The sequence below is a fragment of the Drosophila persimilis genome, unplaced genomic scaffold (genome assembly GCF_003286085.1).
Source record: "Drosophila persimilis strain 14011-0111.01,24,50 unplaced genomic scaffold, DperRS2 tig00000124-arrow-pilon, whole genome shotgun sequence".
In the NCBI taxonomy this organism is placed as follows: domain Eukaryota; kingdom Metazoa; phylum Arthropoda; class Insecta; order Diptera; family Drosophilidae; genus Drosophila; species Drosophila persimilis.
Window position 1 is genome coordinate 14,236,684 of NW_020825294.1, and position 20,808 is coordinate 14,257,491.

The following is a 20,808-nucleotide window of genomic DNA, read 5'->3' on the forward strand; positions in this document are numbered from 1 at the left end:
AACGATAATTATAACGAAATTTTCAAAAGAGCTAAGCATGCATTCAAAATACAAATATTTATACCAATTACCACAATGCTAGAATAAGTAATTTAGGACGAGGTAATTAGTAGTATATATATTGTAATATGGTAAAAAGAATTCTAATCCGAGCCTAAACGGTTTATGCTAGGAATAATTCTATCAACAAAACGGAAGGGACAACGATATATAGTAGTTTTTAGCCTAGATAACTCTTTGGTAAACCAAAGTTTTTCAGATCTAATCAAACAAGAAAGCGGGACACAGTGATCAAAAAATGTGCCAAGTGCATTATAAAAAATGTTTGTGCCTTTTATAACCAATCAAAATCCCTAATGTAGTTATGAACCTTCGCAAACTCGGCTATACGACAGCAGCGAACACGTTTAGATAGACTACCCGACCGATCCAATTCAGTCGGTCCTATATCGAGCTTCACTTCGAAAGTAGGATTGTAGACGTCATCAGTTATACTGAGCGGAATAGCTCGGGTTAGCATAGATCAAGCAATCGACCCAAGGTTTTCAAAGGGTTGACGTGAGACAGTGACAGGTCAAGCAAACCGTCAATAAAATCATGTCGTGACATGAGCACTAGGTTACTAGACTATTTTACCGTTGACTAGTACCTGGCAAATTTAACTCACTAACTAACTTAACTATTATATGAGCTTTATCTGATAGCGAAATTAACAAAGTTTTTATAGCGGACAGGTGCTGCTCGTATAATAAGATTTCCTAAAACAGCGGAATATACAAGCATATAATGAAGGTGGAAAAACTACGAAGAATCAGTCTTACACAGAAATTCCAGTTATTGTCGAACATGGACTGTGAAATGTCCCGACGTAAAGTTCTGTAGTCGGAACAACGTCGATAGAAACGGTCATTTATAAAAGTTGCAAAAACTTTGGAACGAAGGATGTCCGGCTTCGGTCTAGGTAAACAAAATAACGTGGAATGAAATTGCGACACTATCCGGGAAGAGAAGGTTGAGCTTACTGCGTAAGCCTGAAAGCACGGAAAGATGAGGATGTCACATTTGACTGATTTTGATTAGGGAGATTTATTGGGGCCCTCTGAGCCAACAAATAGCATCGAATTGAGCTGGAGAGACGACTTTTAAGCTTAATAATTATTATTATTATTAATATTAAAAATCATATAGAAAATCAAACTGTTTTTTGCTTAAATTTTTTTATACCCGATACTCAAAATGAGTATTGGGGTATATTATACTTGTGGTAAAAGTGTATGTGTGTAACGTCCAGAAGGAATCGTTTCCGACCCCATAAAGTATATATATTCTTGATCAGCATCAATAGCCGAGTCGATTGAGCCATGTCTGTCTGTCCGTCCGTCCGTCTGTCCGTCTGTCCGTCCCCTTCAGCGCCTAATGCTCAAAGACTATAAGAGCTAGAGCAACGATGTTTTGGATCCAGACTTCTGTGATATGTCACTGCTCCAAAAATATTTCAAAACTTTGCCCCGCCCACTTCCGCCCCCACAAAGGGCGAAAATCTGTGGCATCCACAATTTCGACGATACGAGAAAACTAAAAACGCAGAATCATAGAGAATGACAATATCTATCCGGTTGCTGAATTTGGATCAGATCAGATAATTTTTGTAGCCAAAAGGAACAAATCAATTTGCATTGGCTACGCAGCGCCCGACGTCACGCTCAGACTGATTTTCTTTCTCTCTCGCACGCATTCTTTGTCATGTCGTTTAATATTAGCGGCGTCTGCCGGAGGAGAGCCATACTGACTTAGTATCGGGTATAACTGTAGAGTTGCGGTGACCGCAGCAACTCACAACGTTCCCCCTCGTTTTTTGTATACACTTGTGTAACAGTGCGTGGTGCCATTACAATGTTCCGTTTTGCTTTCTGTCTATGCAATCAATGACTACATTTTAAAACAGGAACTGGTTACGTACCTGTTTTGATAATTGGAAAACACTAAGGAGTGCCGCAATAAAGAGGGTCCGGACTCCAAGTGCACAACTGCTGCGGGGGATTGATGAACACATCCTTTTTATAAAACTCAAATCGCATATCTGTAAATGAAATTGGGATGTTAGCCAATTTTACGATTTATTTATAATATATTTATACTGTACTTAACAAACTTTATTTTCTCCGATATCACAGAATATCGTAAAATTATCGAGCAGACGGACATGTGTATTTCGACTCGACTTCACTACTGATCAAGAATATAAATGCTTTAAGGTTGTTTGTACAATTACATACCTCTGGTTGAGAATGTATTCTGAGAACCATTTATAAAAAAGGACAAACAGACAAAAATTAATGTTACACAGAAGTTATGTCTAGTTAGAAGTACATATGTTAAAACATATTCACAGTACCTCAGTAAAATTAATAAATGGGCCAGATTTGTTTTCGATGCTACCGTTATGTTAATAGCTGTTTTTTCTTTTCAGGTATACACTTTTTATCTCTTATCCTTTGTGATGCTATTAAGTTTTTACAAGCTAATGATCCTGTTCGGAGCAGCAGCCGTTAATAGCTCTTAAGTCACGTCTCTCTAAAGTTTTCTGTTATCGCGCTCAGCCTATGTACACTCTCAGTGCATACACGCACACACCTACATATTTAAAGTTATTACTTATTATAAGCCACTGCTTCGACCCTGCCTTCTCGCTAGTCGATCGTTCCTATTCGAGGCAGTCGGTCTGTAGTAGTCTTTGTCGCCCAAAACGCCTAATACCTAAATATAAGACCACGGCCACGGCCTCGAACAAAAAAACACACGAACAATACCAAACAAGAAACGTCGAATTGTAACCTTAAAAACGGAGCAATTATTTTCTTGTAAATTTTGGAGACAGAGTTGCCGAAAAAGCTCGACAGCTTCCAACAGATCCCGTGGAATAAGTAATTAAATGGTTAAGTGCATTTAGTAATTTGTAAAGGTTTTCATTTAAAATGCGCGCGGGAACCAACTATCTAAGAAGGAGCAGACTAATTTCAAATTGTATTATCAAAGTCGATTTGCTAAAGCAATCTTCGGAATCGTCAGCAATTTTATAGCAATCGTCTGAATATTATATTATATATGTTCAGGAAAAATGATTATAAACGTTATAAAATGATTTTATATAAAATTATACTCTCTTACATATCACATCTCTTACACGCTGTTAACGAACGAAGCTTATACAAGAAGAGGGTGGCGCTGGAGAATAAAATCACTTATATTTTGATGTTGAATCTGCACAACATTTTTTTCCCCGTGTGAATCAAATAAACGAACATCGTTGTACAAACAACCCTCAACAAGTGCAACAGGAAAAGTAAAGTGCCCAAATACTCAACAATTAACTACCCGAACCAATATAACATAAATAATAACACATAAAACCCACGGCCTGCGAATAAAATATTTAATAAATGTCATACTATGCCTAAGGATGCATGTCCGAGGCGGTGCTCGGTAGCTAATATCCGGACTCTGGATACTTGTCGACCTCCAGTTTCAAATAAGGCTTCCCGGGACAAGCGGGCTATGCCAAACCAGTGCCCAAAGCGACGGGAGGAGACTAGGTCCACCGTCTCGAGGCTTCAAGCGCTGCGAGGAGGGGTCCGAAAAGCCAGGCGGGCCAATCCACGTCGGGGGGCCGCAAGGGCGACCCAGTTACCATGGTGGCTGCCTTGCATAGCGATATGGCGGCTGGTAGACGCCCTGAGACCGGGAAACCCTTGACAACCCAGGTAGGTGACGCTTCTGCCTCGAAAGACAGGCCCAAGTTTCAGGACAAGAGACGTGCGGCATTCATCTTGGGCAACGATGACACGGTGTTCCTGACGTCTGCCGTCTGAAGCGCGGTGATGGGCCAAAACAGCTCTGTCAGACTACCAGCCAGCCAAAGCAGCCAAGGGCGCAGCCAAGTCGCCAGCAAGCGACAATGCTCGTCGGAAGGCACCACCAGCAAGTTCAACAGGCCAAAAGGACGAAAACCCAGAGCAATCGTTCGATTGCCGAGATTGCGAAAGAAAAAACCCACATGGGAGTCCTATACAGTTGCTCCAAAGCCGACAGGTTCCTCGGGACAAATGGCACCTCGTAGAAAACGAGCTCCATGACCGCTTCCTTCAGAAGTTGGAGAACGGAGGACCACCGCCCAAATGTGAGGACGCCGGGTGGCAGAGTGAAAGCCATGCTCGCTCGGCGGCCCTCTATATAAAGGCGATCGCGTCGCTCAAAGAGGTCTACCCAGGAGACAAGCTGGAAGCCCTTAAATAGGAGCCCTTAAATCTCCAGCCAACCGAGGGCCAGAGCATGCGTCTCGGCGAAGCCAGTGAGGCTTCTCAGCGATAAGGAAGGTATTTTTGACTATGGCTACAAAAAGGTCGTAGTCAGCAGCATCCTTGCAAAAAAAAAGATTTGCACTTATTCTTTCACCCAAATTTCAGCAATGAAGACCAAACAGCCGGGAGCCTCGAAGGCCAGGAGCGCCAACTGAGGATCTGCCCCACGTACATGGGTCACGACCCTTGGAGCCCTGGTCTTGGTATAAGTTCTGTAGCGAAATCGGGAACAACTCAGAGCTTTCGCGCCTGCGCAGAGTTCTGTTGAAGACTACTCCCACCGTGTGCTACTTGAAGAACGCCAACCAGTCTTGGACTACGTCCAGCAATGAGTCGCCAAATTTTCTCCTTAATTAAGTATTACTTCCCTGAAATGCGATGAAAACAGACCCAACTACTTCGAGCCTCCGTCTGTCGTCTTAAATGCCATCCTGATCCTGCTAAACCAGGAGAACATTTCCTGGGCGATCAGAAGCTTTAAACCTTACAAGTCCGCGGGGCCAGACGGCATTTTCCCTGCCCAACTGATTCACGCGGTACATAAAGCCATTCATTGGCTCAAAATAATTTACGAGGGAATCTTCTCCCACGGGTGCATCCCTGAAACCTTGCTTCAGAACAAAGTCGTTTTCATTCCCAAGGCAGGCAAGTCCTCCCGCACTGCCCCAAAAGATTTCAGACCCATTAGTCTATCGTCTTTGCTTCTGAAGGCGATGGAACGGCTCCTGGGGCTGCATTTCACGGCGTGTATTCCGCACAGTCTGATCTCAGACTCCCAGCATGCCTATCGGAAGGGAAGATCTACCGAAACGGCCCCACAATCAATCACATCGATCATCGAAGCGTCCCTTAACTTTAAGGAGTACAACTTAGTAGCCTTCCTCGACATAGAAGGCGCCTTTAATAACATCCTTCCGACCGCCATCACTGGCGCACTGACGGACCTAGGGGATGACTTCAGGACGGTGAGCCTTATCGATCAGATGCTACAATGCAGGACGGTTGAGGCATCACTGGGGACGTCAACGTCCACCAGATTTGTCAGCAGAGGCACACTGCAGGGCGGAGTCCTCTCGGCCCTCCTATGGAACGCGCCAGTCAACGAACTGCTGCGGGAGATAGAGGGGGGTGGCTGACGCGTTGTGGCGTATGCGGACGATGTTGCCATAACATTCTCCGGTCAATTTTCGCAGACGTTGTGTGAGTGCATGACAAGTACTCTCACGAAGATGTCGAGATGGGCAGACAAATGCGGGTTGGGAGTCAACCCGTCTAAAACGGAACTTCTGCTCTTCACTAAGAAGTACAAAGTCCCGGTACTGACTCCCCCAAAACTCTATGGGGAAGCGCTAGCCTTTAGCAACAATGCCAAGTATGTTGGCCTAAACCTCGACAGAAAGCTCGATTGGATACTGAGCATAGAGGGTAGAGTAAAGAAGGCCACAGTGGCCCTCCATACAATCATGCTCTATGGAGTGGTAGTCTGGTGGCCAGCCCTAATGAACTTGTCTGAACAGACTCAGTAGAGCTATGTAGAGCTTCTCTGTATCGTTCCAATTTTAGTATATGTTCTGCCGAAGCAAGAGCATAAATGGACCGCGTCCGCGGTTGAGCACTCGGGAATCCTGACCAGACTCCCGCAATTATCGGAGAGGACAGATTATTGTATCCCCAGTGATCACCTCTCGACGCCTTTCTAGGTATCAATCCCACCTAGGGAGGACTGGTAGATGGGCGAACCAGGACCTGCAAATGTCCACCTCTACACTGATGGCTCAAAGTTAGACGGCCGCGTGGGAGGCGGAGTCTGTAGTGTGTTCCAAGCGGAGGTTGTGGCCATCAAGGAGGCCATTCCTATCGTCTCCAAACTACTTCTAGACACGCACTTAGAGTCCGTCTTCTCGGACAGCCAAGCAGCTATTAAAGCTTTAGGCTCAATATAGTAGAGCTCAGTGACTGTAAACGACTGCCGCAGGTCTCTACACGAGATCGAAGAGAAGTTAGATCTCTTTCTTAAATGGGTCCCCGGACATAGGGACATCGCGGGGAATAATGCCGCCGACGAGCTAGCCAGGCAAGGCACTACAAATCCTCTCCTATTAGAGAGGGAGCAAGTAACGATGCCCTTAGCTACGTGTAGATGGCAGCGGGAGATGGCAGCAAACCATCTCCTGTAAAGTCTCGAGATCGATATGGCCATATTGCTCCCCCAGATCCCACCTTTACTTAACCTAACTTTACTTGCATAGTGGATCTTTAATGAGTATGGATCTATCGCTAGGGATAGTCCAGGGTATATCAATAGGAGGAGGAGTAAGAGTTTGACTGCAGGAGCAAGTAGACGTGCGTTGAGAACGAAGAAAAAGACACTTATCTGTAACCACTCGAAGTTAAAACAAATACGATAAAACGACGTGTGGCGTATATTTTATGGAGTTTCTGGAGCGGATTCTTATTCACTTGTGGGGAGCCCACCAAGGATCCCTACAATTAGCGACCCCACATTAAGCAATGTAGAGAAGTTTAATCTTATTAGCTTGCTTAGAAAAAGAAGCGCAGGAGTAGTAGTAGGCTTACCAAGTCAACGAGCAGAATTATCCTTAGTGCCAAGAAGGAAGTGTATGATGACGATTGCTTAATATTTTAAAATAAATATTTACAAAACATGCAAGCTTTCAGTCGCAACCCGCTTTCAGTTTGAAAGTTGCCGCAAAAGGGCACATTGTTTAAAAGTGAAAATCTTCACATTGCAGAGTCTGTTCAAAACCGCATCTTACTTTGTTATCATTCACAAGCCCAGCTGCGTTGAACAATTAGCCTGTAAGTACTTCGAATGTAGTTTCCACTAGTTTCTAATCATGCAGTGGCACTCGACAATGATCAAGTTATTTTACCCACAGCCAGCCATAGTATTGCTCGACTCCGGATCTCAAGTAAACTTTATCAGGATGAATTGCCAAAAAGTTTACAGCTAAAGATAACTCGAAGGATATTAGCTTGTGAGGTATTGGGAATCTGCTCTCGTATACACCCAATTGAAATGGTGGTTTTGTGATCATTAAATCAATTTACTCGCCACCCAGAACAGGCTGTTCCTCCTACATACCTGGTACTGAGAACTCTCCAAATAAGTAACTAGAAATTAATTTGTTATTAGGTGGAGACACCTTTTCGATATTTAAAGTAATGGTCAAGTCTATGGTGTCTGGACGTTGCAAGTCCAAAGGCCCTCCAGCTACATTAACTTGCTCTATGGTGAGCACAGTTAAAGAAGCCTGCCGGCTCGACAGCTTGCTCAAATTTTTCTGGGTGTTAGAAAATGTTCCAAATGCATCTTATGAAATTTTTACCCCGAAGAAATGATGCGTGTAAAATCCTTTATTGACACCATCACACGATTACCCTCCGGTCGATTGCAAGCTTCGTTGCCTTTTAGGTCAAGCTCGACAATTCTCGGTTCATCTTTTGAGACAGCTAGATGGAGCCACATGGTTTCATATCGTATTTATATATAGTTATATATAGTTGGAGCGGCTGGATGGGTAGCCGTTCCTATAGGCCACTTTGCTGAGATTTCGCTGTCGCAAACCCGAAAACAAATGTTCCCCAGGTTTTTAGTCGGTTTAATAGAATTTTGTTAGATCTATATTTATTACAAAAGGTGGGGTTAATCCAATTCCTAGTTTTTATAATGATAACAATAACTGTAGCGCCATTTGGCTTATAATTTGTATTAGAATAAGATTAGGATCGAATTTGATTAAGTCTAGTATAAGTTAGGCTGGGGTAAAGCGGGAGCGCAATAAAAGCTCGGTCTCTCGCTCTTGGCGAATTCGCCCCGCTTTGCCACCGTAGGTACGATAGGCTTAAAAGAAATTGTTTGAATATAGGGAGTCGACAAAATCTATTGAAAACGAACGCACGCACCATAATTTTTTCGTCGTAAAATACATTAATTTGCAGCCACCCAAAGTTTTCGGTATTTCATATTTAGAAAAACTATGCAAACTACGCATATTAAAAGTATTAATTAAAAGTGGAAGGCAAAAGTGACAGTGACACGAGTGAAAAATAAATAATATTTATCAACCTAAATATGTATGTATGGACATATGTATGTACATATGCCCAAATCTAAATTGCCAAATTGACCGCGACGTGTGTGCAAGAGAACAGCAAATAAACTGAAAATCACCGCGTCGGTCGTGCAATACCCTGTCTGCAGCTACATACATACATACATATACCAAAGGAGAGCCAAGTGGGAGCATCCAGCACCTGGATTTTCCGATCTGATAAAGAGGTATCTGTGCAAAAAATTGAAAGCTCGAGTGAAGATGCAAAGATTAAAAAACTCGCAATTAGTGTCTTGTGCTGAAACAATTGCACCTCGCTTTCAATTCTTGGCACATACGTATGACATAGTAGAGCTAGATTTGCATGCTGTAGTTAGAGTTGAGCATACATATATTAATACATATACATACACCGAACCATCGTGGACGCAACACATATATGTAACTCATTTAACTGCAATCGCTGTCACCACTTCCCCCTTTCTCGTTTTCGTTGTGACAAATATACATATTTATAGTTGGGTCGTTGGCCACGCAAGCATACCAATACGCAGCTGCAGCGGTGAATTTTTCGTTTCGCTCATCACTGTTGCTTATTGCTGTTCTTTTTCTTTGGAGAGCTTGATCCAAACCAAACACCAAGTGACGCGCTACCCTGTTTTCGTCTGGTATATTCGTTTGGTGTCAGTAGGATCCAACTATCAATTAAGACAAAGTCGTGCTTCGCAAATCAATTTAGCGTCGATCGTCGTCGGTGCATACGTATAAACAACATCCAGTTTTCAGAACTACAGCGGTGAATTTTTCGTTTCGCTTTCGCTCCTCACCATTTCTTATCGCTGCTCTTTTTGTTTGGGTTTCGTTTACGCGCCAGCCAAGCGACGCTCTACTCTAAATTGGTCGGGTATATTGATTTTTAGCTCGTTGGGTACAACCACAAACTGGATACGTAAGCACTTGAGCTAAGTGACGCAATACCCCAAATTTTTCGGGTATATTGGTTTTTTACCTCGTTTGGGTACAATTACCCATTATTTCATTGAGTGACTCGGCATTGAATACGATTATTAGAAACGACCTTTCATCTTCAGTTGCTTGTATTGAGAATCAATTTGACCTCAAAAGCCAACAATATCGCCCTTGAAGAGCTGAAGAAAAAGCGCAGTTGCCGTGTCAAAGGCATTCGTTTATTAGCGGATCGTTTAGAAGCGGGGGATATTCCGCTGGTATTGACGGAGCTCGAGTGCAGACTCGAAACGCTGATGCGTAGCATTGACACGGCACGCGAACTTCAGGAGAAGATTGAAGATATAGACATTGACGATGAATTTGGAGTCGAGTTGGAAGAACTCTCAATTGTCACAAAGGCAAAATTAATGTCTCTCATTTGCGCATTGAAGACAGCTGCTGAGACAAAACCGGCAGTACCAGCTTATGGTGGCCCAACTCGTGCTCGCCGAAGTTAGCTCTGCCGCAGTTCAGCGGCAACTTTTCGGACTTTAAAAACTTCATAGGTTTATTTGAGACTCTAGTTTACAATGACGAAAGCATTCCAATTATCGAAAGGTTCAACCATTTGCTTTCGTGTCTCTCCGGTGAAGCGTTGGGAATAGTTAGGGCTTTCCAAGTAACCGAGACCAGCTACGAGAAAGCAATGGCTAGCTTAAAACGGGTGTACGATAATGATTGTCTGATCTTTAAAAATCACATTGATGCCCTATTTAGTCTTCCCAAAATGACCCAGCAATCAGCATCGTTCTTAAGGAACCTTATCGATACCGCCTCATCCATATATGGTTCGTTGTTGTCGATAGGCGATGATTATTCATCTCGTCTTGAGCAGAGTCGATCCGGTGACCAAAGAGAAATGGGAAGAACAGCTCGATTATGAGAAGCTGCGTTTTGGACTGTCTGTGATAAGTTGCTTAATTGCAGACATCAGCATCTTTCGACCGAAAATTCGGACAAACCAAAGCAGGAGCAGAAAGCTGTGCCAAGCAAGCCGCATAATCGGAGCTCATTCGCGTGTTCCACCGCGAATACCAAAAATCAACAATGCAGCTACTGCAATGCGAAAGGCCATTTGATGACAGATTGCAGTCCATTTGGTCGGCTGGCAGTAATGCAAAGGTTCGAATTCGCAAAAACTGCATCCCTGTGCATCAATTGTCTGCAACAAGGCCACTCTGTAGTACGATGCAAAGCTAAGAAGTGTCGAGTGTGTGGCTGCTCACACCATACCTTATTGCATAGGTACACAGTGGCGAATAAAAGTCTGGCGTTACCATCACCCCCAGAGAATTCTTCTCCTCCTTTCAATCAGAATCAACCTTCCACTTCGCATGCTCTCCATGCGACAGCTATGGATAGAGTTATTCTGGCTACGTCGATCGTAAGCGTCCGAACAAATAATGGTGAACATGTTTTGGCCCGAGCTCTGCTTGACTCGGGGTCTCAAACCAATTTTATAACTGAGGACTTAGCACAGCGCTTACAGATCCGTAGGGAGGAGTCGTGTATCAACTTGCTTGGTATTGGTGAATCCAATTCACAAGTCAAGAAAAATATACACACGGTGGTGAAGTCGCGAATTACTGGTAGTGAGTTTTCGGTTGATTTCTGGATTTTAAGGTCCATTTCGGGGTATCACCCTGATCAAACACTTAACGTGAGTGACTGAAAATCCCGAAGAACTTACCACTTGCAGACCCATATTTCTTCAAGCCACAGAAGATAGATATGTTGATAGGTGCAGAAACATTTTTCGAACTTTTATCTGTTGGTCAGATTCGACAAGGTCCTGACTATCCAACTCTGCAGAAAACGCTTCTCGGCTGGATTGTGTCGGGCAGATACACTCCAAAGGTGACTGCCACCCAAGAAGCGAGGAATTGTTTGAGTTGTCGAGAAGAGTCAGTGATACACATCGACAGCACATTACAAAAGTTTTGGTCACTGGAAGAATTGCCGTCTTCTCAAAAGTCTTTATCTCCTGAACACAAGTTATGTGATAAGCATTATAGAAGGACTACTCAGGTCGTGCCTTCAGGTCGGTTTGAAGTAAAACTGCCGTTCAAATCAGATCCCAGTATCTTAGGCAACTCCTTTGAAGTGGCTAAACGGCGGTTTTTATCGCTTGAAAAAAGATTGTTCACGTGACCCCGAGTTACAGAAAATGTACTTGGAGTTCATGGAAGGGTACCTCTCCTTGGGTCACATGTCTACCACAGACAACACAATCCCCAAAACTCCACATTATTTCATTCCACATTAGTGTGTGTTGAGGCCCGAAAGCACGTTGACCAAGCTCCGCGTTGTTTTCGATGCGTCTTGTAAAACGTCCTCTCAGGTGGCCTTGAACGACATCTTGATGGTCTTTCCTACGATACAGGATGAGCTGTATTCGACCTTGCTCTGATTCAGACTACACAGGTACGCCTTGACAGCCGATGTCAAGAAGATGTATCGCCAAGTCTAGGTCGCTGATACGGATAGACAATACCAGCTCATAGTGTGGAGAAGAGACCTGTCTGAGTCCTTGAGAATATACCAGCTCAACACCGTAACATATGGGACTGGACCAGCCCCATTTTTGGCTATTCGGTGTTTGAAGAGGTTGAGTGAGTCTGCAAAACTCTCATTCCCTAAAGCTGCTGAAGTTATTGACTCCGACTTCTATGTCGATGACATGTTGACTGGTGCTGGTTGCGTAGAGGAGCTAAAGACAATTAAGTCTGATGTGGCTCAGGTTCTTCAAACTGCTGGGTTTGAATTGACTAAATGGTTTTCGAACTCACCTGAGGTCACCGCATCCGAGAGCACAGTTAAACCGATAACGATCTCGGACTCAAAATCAACTAAGGCGTTAGAAATATCGTGGCTGCCACACGAAGACGTCTTTTAGTTCAAAATTGACACGTCAGTTATGGGTCTCCGAGCGACAAAACGGAACATATTATCGGTGACATCAAAGCTGTTTGACCCCCTTAGCTTGTTAAGTCGTTTAGTAATTAAGGGAAAGATCCTACTGTAGGAGCTTTGGCTTAACAAGCTAGATTGGGATGAGTCAATTCCAATGAACTTGGAAACAGCATGGAACTTATTAAAAGAATCCTTGGGTTTGTTGGAGAAGATTACCATACCTCGAATTTTTCATACTGATCCCATGTCACCGATTCAAGTACATCCCTTTGCCGACGCATCCATGAGAGCTTATGGAGCCTGCGACCATATCCGTAGAAAGACTGCAGAAGGTTTCGAAGTCTCCTTGTTGACTGCAAAGTCGAAAGTAGCGCCGCTCAAGACGAAAACGCTCCCAAGGCTTGAGTTATGTGCCGCTCACCTTCTTGCATACCTTCTTGTCACCGAATCAAATCGCTACTCAAGGTTCCAATTGAAAAAATAATAATATACTGGTCAGATTCAGAAGTTACTTGAAGAAGAAAGCTGGCCCAGAAATCCACACTTCGAGCTTTCCGAAGAAGAGCTACAGATGGAAAGTCGGAAGAAATCGGTCGGATTTGGCCAAGCCAAATTATTTAGTGGATTTAATCGAGGTATGCTCATCACACATCAAACTGCTAAGAGTGTTCGTTTTCGTGTTCCGCTTTATCCGAAAATGCAAAGACAAAAGTCTCAACTTTGAGAAAATTCCGTCATCCGTAGAATACGACAAGGCGTTTCTAAAACTAGTCGAAATAACGCAGAAAAATGAGTCTCAAGAAGATATTGAAAGGGTTCGTAAAGGCACCAAGTTAGGCCCCAGTCTTCAGCGTTTGAATCCCTTCATCCATGAAGAGGCTGGGACTTGGTGCTCTTTTTCGTTGTTGCGAGTTGGTTGCGACTAGTTAACGCTCCTATGTCATATAATGCCAAGTTTGCCTTTTTATTGACAAAACGCTCGCAGTTTGTGCAGACATACGTTCGCTATCTGCATCAAACGAATTTTCATGCCGGCCCATTAGCACTCGTGAGTATCCTTATACAGCGCATTTGGATAGTGAATGCTCAGGCGGTCTACAGGGCGACAGTTAGGTCGTGTATTCGTTGCTTTAAATGAAAGCCACTACTCCACACCCAAATGATGGGCAACTTACCCGCAGACCGGCTCCGTGCTCTCCGCCCATTTTCAGTATGTGGCGTTGATTTTTGTGGCCCAGTCTATACGACTCTGAAAATTCGTGGAAGGTCCCCTTATTAGTCCTACATAGCGTTATTTGTCTGTTTTGCGTCCAAGGCGGTTCATTTAGAAATTGTCTCCGATTTTACGACTAATTCCTTCTTGTTGGCATTCCAAAGGTTCGTCGGTCGTCGAGGATGTCCGCAACGCGTGAACTGCGACAACGCGACAAATTTCGTCGGAGCAAGTCGCCACTTCAGCGAACTGCGGAGGAAGATAGAGGCCGAAGCGGACGCGATACGCGAATTCGCGTCAAGAAGCGGGTGCGAGTTTGCCTTCATACCGCCTTGAGCACCGCACATGGGCGGACTTTGGGAGTCCGGTGTGAAGTCTGGGGCCTACTCCTACGGGCAATCGGAAGCGCTCTCCTCATCGCAGAGGAGCTGGAGACCGTGCTGGTCGGGATCGAGGCGGTACTCAACTCGCGCCCGATAGGACCCCTAAGCCCAGACCTAAGCGACGGAGACGCGCTGACTCCCGGGCACCTGCTGACAGGCGGGCCCCTCATCGCACCCCCAGCACCCAGGACCCCGGACCATGAGGGTCTGAGCTGCTTAAAACGATGGCGGCTTGTCTCGTCAGCCAGGCAAATGTTCTGGCAGCGATGGTCCCGGGAGTATGTGCTGGGCTTGCAAATAAGATGCAAGTGGCACCAGGAGGAACCCAACATCAAGAAAGGCGACCTCGTAATCGTCGCCGAGGACAACCTGCCCCCTCAACAGTGGCTGCTCGGAAGAGTGGTCGGAACAACCGCAGGGCAGGACGGAAGGGTCAGAGTGGTCGACCTAAGGACAAGCAGCGGAGCCACGTTAAGGAGGCCAATCCACAAGTTGGTGCTTCTGCCACTGGCTTGAAGACTTCCAGGCCTTTAACGGTGGCGGTGTAGCGCCATTTGGCTTATAATTTGTATTCGAATAAGGTTAGGATCGAATTTGATGAAGTCTAGTGTAAGTTAGGCTAGGGAAAAGCGGGAGCGCAATAAAAGCTCGCTCTCTCGCTCTTGGCGAATTCGCCCCGCTTTGCCACCGTAGGTACGATAGACTTAAAAGAAATTGTTTGAATATAGGGAGTCGACAAAGTCTATTGAAAACGAACGCACGCACCATTATTTTTTCGTCATAAAATACATTAATTTGCAGCCACCCAAAGTTTTCGGTATTTCATATTTAGAAAAACTATTCTAAAATTTCAATAACCATGTCGCAAACGTACGCGAAATAGACGTAGAATTTGGCTTAATCTGGTCAAATCTGCGAAGCAGAACAGAATATTCTAAAGCAGTTAATTTATTTTAAAGAGTATTAATGTATGTGTTTAATCGAGGATTTACACAATAAATTATCTCTATTGGTGTTTTAATAATTGAATTAAGTAACGGTCGCGAATGTATGATCTTTCCAAGTGTTTGTTTTACTGCATCACCTCACATTCTCCCATAAATAACTTCATATTTTCTTAATAAACAACTTAGTTGGCTTTTAAGCGACTTTGAGCAAAAACTTGTATTAATAATCCAATTTCTTAGTAATAGTAAAGGTATTAGTAGAAAATAGTAAAGGAAAAAATAGCTATCGAAATACCTAAGAAGTGATCTTTTGCTTATTTAAACAGGTTTTCAGTTAATGAAAGTATATTCCAAATGGTTAAATTAGCTGAGTTTAAATCAATAAAAATTAATATCGATACCTCGGAACTTTTTTTATATTGACTTAATTTTTTGACTTTGGTTGACATTTCCGATGGAATCCATTTCTACTCCGTTGGATTCAAGCCTAAATGACGATGTTGAGTTAAGTTGCCTTCGTTAAAAATGACACTGCAGAATAAAACGAAGGGGAAAGTTGTGAATTGCTGCTACGCCCGAAATTAATACATTTATACCCGATACTTAGGCAATATGGCTCTCCTAAAGGAGTGTGTGCGACAGACACAGAAAATCAGTCAGCACGTGTCGGGCGCTGCATATTGATTTGCTCCTTTTGGTTATAATAATTCGTGGACGTTAACACGCAATGACTGCATCTTTCAAGAGGCGATGCAATTACTGCACCGTCAAGTGGCCCGTGTGACACCAGCAGAAGGCTGTTACGCGAGCATGCAGGGAAGATGGCTGTTAGACTAATATTCGAGGAAGATTAGCACTAAAGTTTCTATGAGAACTAGTCATGCATTCAAAATAAATATAAAAATACCACTACAATTACTAATTACTAGAAAGGTGTGTAAGGATTAATGATTTAATAAGAGGAAGATAATTAGTGGTGGATATAATATGGTAGAGGGAATTATAATCCGAGCATAAGACCCTAGACGGTTCATGCAAGGAATAATTCGATCTACAAAGTGGAAGGAAGAACGGTAACAAATTTCTAGTAAGTCTAATAGGAATCGTGAAGTTTATGCGGCTCAACAGATCAGGGCTGTCTATGTCACCCCTGATCAAGTTGTGCATAAAAATCACACCAAGCATTTTTCTACGGTTAACCAAGGATGGGAGGTTTACTAATAGCAGTCTACTAGAGTAAGATGGGAGTATCACACCTTCATCCCAGTTAAGGCCCCACAGAGCAAAGAGTAAAAAGTTTTTCTGTACTGATTCTATACGGTCCTGGTGTACTTTGTACTGACGGCACCATACACAGGAGCCGTATTCTAAGATGGGACGAACAAGCAAGGTGTAGAGAGTCTTTGTTATATAGGGGTCGTCCAATTCCTTTGACCACCTCTTTATACACCCAAGCACGCCCATGGCCTTATTTACCATGGTAGAAATGTGTTCGGAAAACTTGAACTTGGAGTCTAACATAACACCAAGATCATCCACCAGGGTAATTCTCTCAAGATAACCACCAAATGGGGAAAAGGGAGCCAACAAGGGGCTAGAACGGTGAAATGTCATAACTTTGCATTTCAAGGCACCTTAACACCGTAACAAGTTTGCACAACACCATGACTGAAAGTTATTGAGATCGGATTGCAAGCGAGAATGAAATGAAATGTCCTTATACTGGACACAGAGCTTAACATCATCCGCATACATATGTACTCGAGAGTATGTTAATACCGAAGGCAGGTCATTAATAGGGAGTGTGCAGAGTAAGGGGCCTAGATGGCTGCCCCGTGGTACCCCCGAAGAAACGTTTAGTGGTAAAGAGAGGGAGTTTTTGAAGAGGACTCTTTGAGACCTGGAACAAAGATAGCTAGAAATCCATCTCAGGATGTTGTGCGGAAACCCTAAAAGGTCAAGTTTATGCGCTAAAATGGAATGGTTTACAGAGTCGAATGCTTTACTAAAGTCGGTGTAAATAACATCCGTCTGTAAGTTACCTTGAAAGCCTTTAATAATGAAAAAGGTAAACTCTAACAAATTCGTGGTGGTTGATCGCTGACTTATAAATCCATGATGAGTTGGAGATATAAGTGACTTGCAAAGGTGTTGCAAGTGCGAAGTTAAGACTTTCTCAAACATTTTAGGAATAGCGGATAACTTTGCTATAGCTTTATAGATTTTTGCATCAGACTTGCTACCTTTTTATGGAGAGGAATAATAAACGATTCCTTCCAGATCAGGGGGAAGCAAGAAGAATCGATGGGCAGGGTGAATAGTTTAAGCAAGGATCCACACATAGCCTCGGCGCAGTACCTGAGTACACAAGCTGGAACCCCGTCTGGACCCGGTAAAAACACCGGCTTAACTAGTCGAAGATCATGAAGTAAAGAACATTCATTTAACAAGGGACTGAAAATGCCGTTCGACCCCAGTAAACCGTATGGGTAGCTTTCCTCAGAATAGGTGGCCAAAATTTGGCGGAGCAAATGGTGTTAAAATATAGTTGGGGAGATGCTTATCTTAAACGAGGCTATCTCCCTGGCATAAGAGAAGTTAAATTTCTCCACCTTTAAACCCACGGCTTTTAATTTGCTTTCAATAAAAGCAATTACATCATTAGATGTGAGGTCAGGAGCCAGCCGTGAAACAAAAACTTGTCGTTTTGGTGGGACTCCCACCAGTGGTTTAGTCACCACAGGCCTAGTACCTGTGGTGGCAATATCCGGAGGTCCGGAACGTCTATTTACTGGTGGGATCGGGATAGATGGGACAACTAGCGAACTTGCGGACAACAGGGACGCTGCAGACGTACTTGGCTGCCCATTCTCCGAGGCGATGAATTCGGCTACCGAATCTGCATCGCCATCAGCTGTCGTTGCCCTTGGAGTGGCAAACGAGATCAACTGCTGCACACTTGGAGTGGTCGGAGTCAGTTCTTCGGCGGCGCACGGCTGAGTGACGGTTGGCACTTGCAGATAATAATGATCCGATCTGATCCAGATTCGGCAATCTAATCGATATGGTAATTTTCTATGATTGTGCGGTTTGTAAACTTGTAACATAACAGTGAGATCTAAAAGAGGTGGGAGCTTCAAAAGATTTAATACTCTCTAAGGGCTCGCGCACACTGTAGCTGAAAGCGGAGCTGAAATCAAAGCTGAAAGCTCAGCTGATCTGAGAGCTTTTCTCAGGCAGAATCAGCTTGCAGGTGCGTACATTGTCGGCTGATCTGATTGCTGAAAGCTGAAAACCACTGCCTCCCTTTGTCTATCTCCTTAAGTGGCATCAATAGATATCATAATAATTATTATTATTATATTGTTAATGAATTATTACTTCACAGCACGTACAGTAGCCAGACGGAAGTTTTCTTCGTTTTTTTTTTTTTAATTACGTGTATTTTAACCACATTTCCGTTGAGTTTGTATTCGTATTACTTTTATTTTACGAATTATTATTACATTTTTACATTACATTGGTAATGGTAAATAATAAAACTTTTTTGCCCAATTTATCGCCTTCCAGAAATTATAGAAATAAAACTATTGTTCAAATATTTTTAATAGTCCCGCTTATTCCCCAGCGCTGGGTTAACCGTAATTTCGCTTAAAAATTTTTTGCAGCCCATTTTCGATCACTTATGAACCAATACAATGAACAAAATCAGCAATCAGCTTGCTGAAAAAACAAACATGCTTGATCGATCAAACTAAGCTGAGCTGATTTCAGCGAGCTTTTTCAGCTTTCAGCTCAGCTCAGTCTGCAATGTGCGCACTTGCACCGGTGCAGTGTGTTTGTTTTTTCAGAGCTTATAAATCAGCTATCAGCTCCGCTTTCAGCTACAGTGTGCGCGAGCCCTAAGATCTGTGGATGACCCAGATTTTCGCTTTCGGGCGAAATTTTGTATATACACTTGTAACATTGTGATATCACAGTAGTCTGCATACAAAGTTTGTTTGCTCGGATACAAAGCTTGGACGGTCAGACAGAAATGGCTATATCGACTTGGCTATTGATGTTGATCAAGAATATATGTACTTTATGGGGTCGGAAACGCTACGTTCTGTGTGTTACACACTTCCACTTTCACCTCAAAGCTAATATACTATAGGGGTAGTACATACTCTTTTTAAGATTTGGGTATAAAACCAAACTAGCAAGGGTTTCAAAACTTACATTAAACATCTATGCGCATTCAATGCATTTAATTACTGTAAAGACGCTGTGAGTATACATTAAGACAAATATATTGATTCGTACACCCGTATCATTAAAGTTTGGTCATCAATACATTGGCCTTGATGATGTCTAAAAGCCTTCGGTGAATACTTTTCACAAAGGTGTCCCATTCACTAATTGTGTCCCACTAAAAACCAGTGCCATTTTTAACGATTCTTTCGATATAATTTTGCTCTTCCGTTTTTTTTTTTTACAAAATTCCCCGAACATGCTTCGCGGAACCTAAGTCAGGTAACTGGGGTGGAGCCTGGGCTATGAGCCATGGCTATTAATTCTGACAACATTCAATACTTTAAGATAGTTTCTCCAGCTAAAGCCAGGAAAAGTGACTTGGATAATGGAGCACTCAACAAGCGATTCAATATTTTTACCATTTAAATCTTAATAAGACGTAAAATTTACTAAATATGTACATATGTATGTATGTACACATATATGCACATATGTATGTACGTCAATGCATCATGGATTTTTGTTTTGGAAAACCTCACAAATCTGAACGACTGCTTAATGTAAATAAAAGGTTTACATACCAAAATAACTGATAGGAAGAATATTTCTTTTGTTATGTTGATACAAACATGCATATATAAAAATTAAGACAGGGTGCTGTTTATTTAGACAATGCACTACAAAGGAGTGTAGATTTTTTATAGAAAGCTATGCACATTCATATGTAACTGTGTGCATATGGAAAAATGTTTTAATTTTTGTAAACACAATTCGAATCTATTTTCACTGACCCCTCTTTTTTAAAGCGAAATTCACCGATGTACAGTGAAAAGTATTATTTACAAGCAAGCACTATTCATTGTATTTTACTTGACAAACTGATCGAATATCTGTACTCGATAAAATGTAACTATTCTCTATTACTAATTTTTGTTAAACTATTTTCATACATACATATGTATGTATGTATATGTATCTATGAAGAAGTGTCATAATTGTAATATTTGTACACATTTTTAATTTTATAGGCCCTGTTCCTGCTTGGACGTTCATTAGAAATTGACCAATTCGATTTGACTTGTAATTCCGGTATGGGCACATCGAAAGATGTTTTTAAATTGATTCCAGCTGCTGAATTCATATGAAATAAAAATGTATCTACTGAACCTCTAATATATAGGTTATATATATATATATATATATATATATATATTTTCAATTTACATAATATCAAAAACCGTTCAAAATACTATTCGCTATCTGAATCTGCAATATTGTGGATGCAACAGATTCTCGTCCTTTGTGGGGGCGGAAGGGGGTGGGGCGAAATTCTGAGATATACGTTTTATAGTGAGATCTAACAGAAGTGCGGATACCAAATTTGGTTACTCTAGCCTTAATAGTCTCTGAGATTGAGAGGATGCCTCAGATTTTCGTCCTTTGCGGGGGCGGAAGGGGGTGTGGCGAAATTTGGACATAAAACGGTCAAGGTCCGATATCACAGGAGTGTGGATACCAAATTTGGTTGCTCTAGCTCTTATGGGTTCTGAGATCCTTGAACTCATATTTTGCAATTGCCAAAACCGACCATGAAACCTGTGTGTTAGAGTGAGACAGAGCGAGAAAGAGTGAAATTGTTTTCGTGATTCTGGCTATAATAATTATACGATCTGG

At 42.6% G+C, this 20,808-nt stretch overlaps 1 protein-coding gene across 2 annotated transcripts in view; it reads right to left on the reverse strand.

Moving 5' to 3' along the window:
• Positions 1-19,784, reverse strand: part of LOC113565372 (NPC intracellular cholesterol transporter 1) — a 236,790-nt gene extending 217,006 nt beyond the window's left edge. The window contains exons 1-2 of one of the 2 annotated variants that reach the window (XM_026987126.1): positions 19,716-19,784; positions 1,961-2,080 (exon numbers count right to left, since the gene is read on the reverse strand). In XM_026987126.1, the coding sequence (XP_026842927.1) occupies positions 1,961-2,080; positions 19,716-19,769 (174 nt within the window). In that variant the 5' untranslated portion in view covers positions 19,770-19,784. Of the gene's footprint in view, positions 1-1,960; positions 2,081-19,119; positions 19,150-19,715 lie in introns of those variants that run through there. The other variant, XM_026987127.1, reaches the window with a different exon arrangement.
• Positions 19,785-20,808: the final 1,024 nt, after the last annotated feature.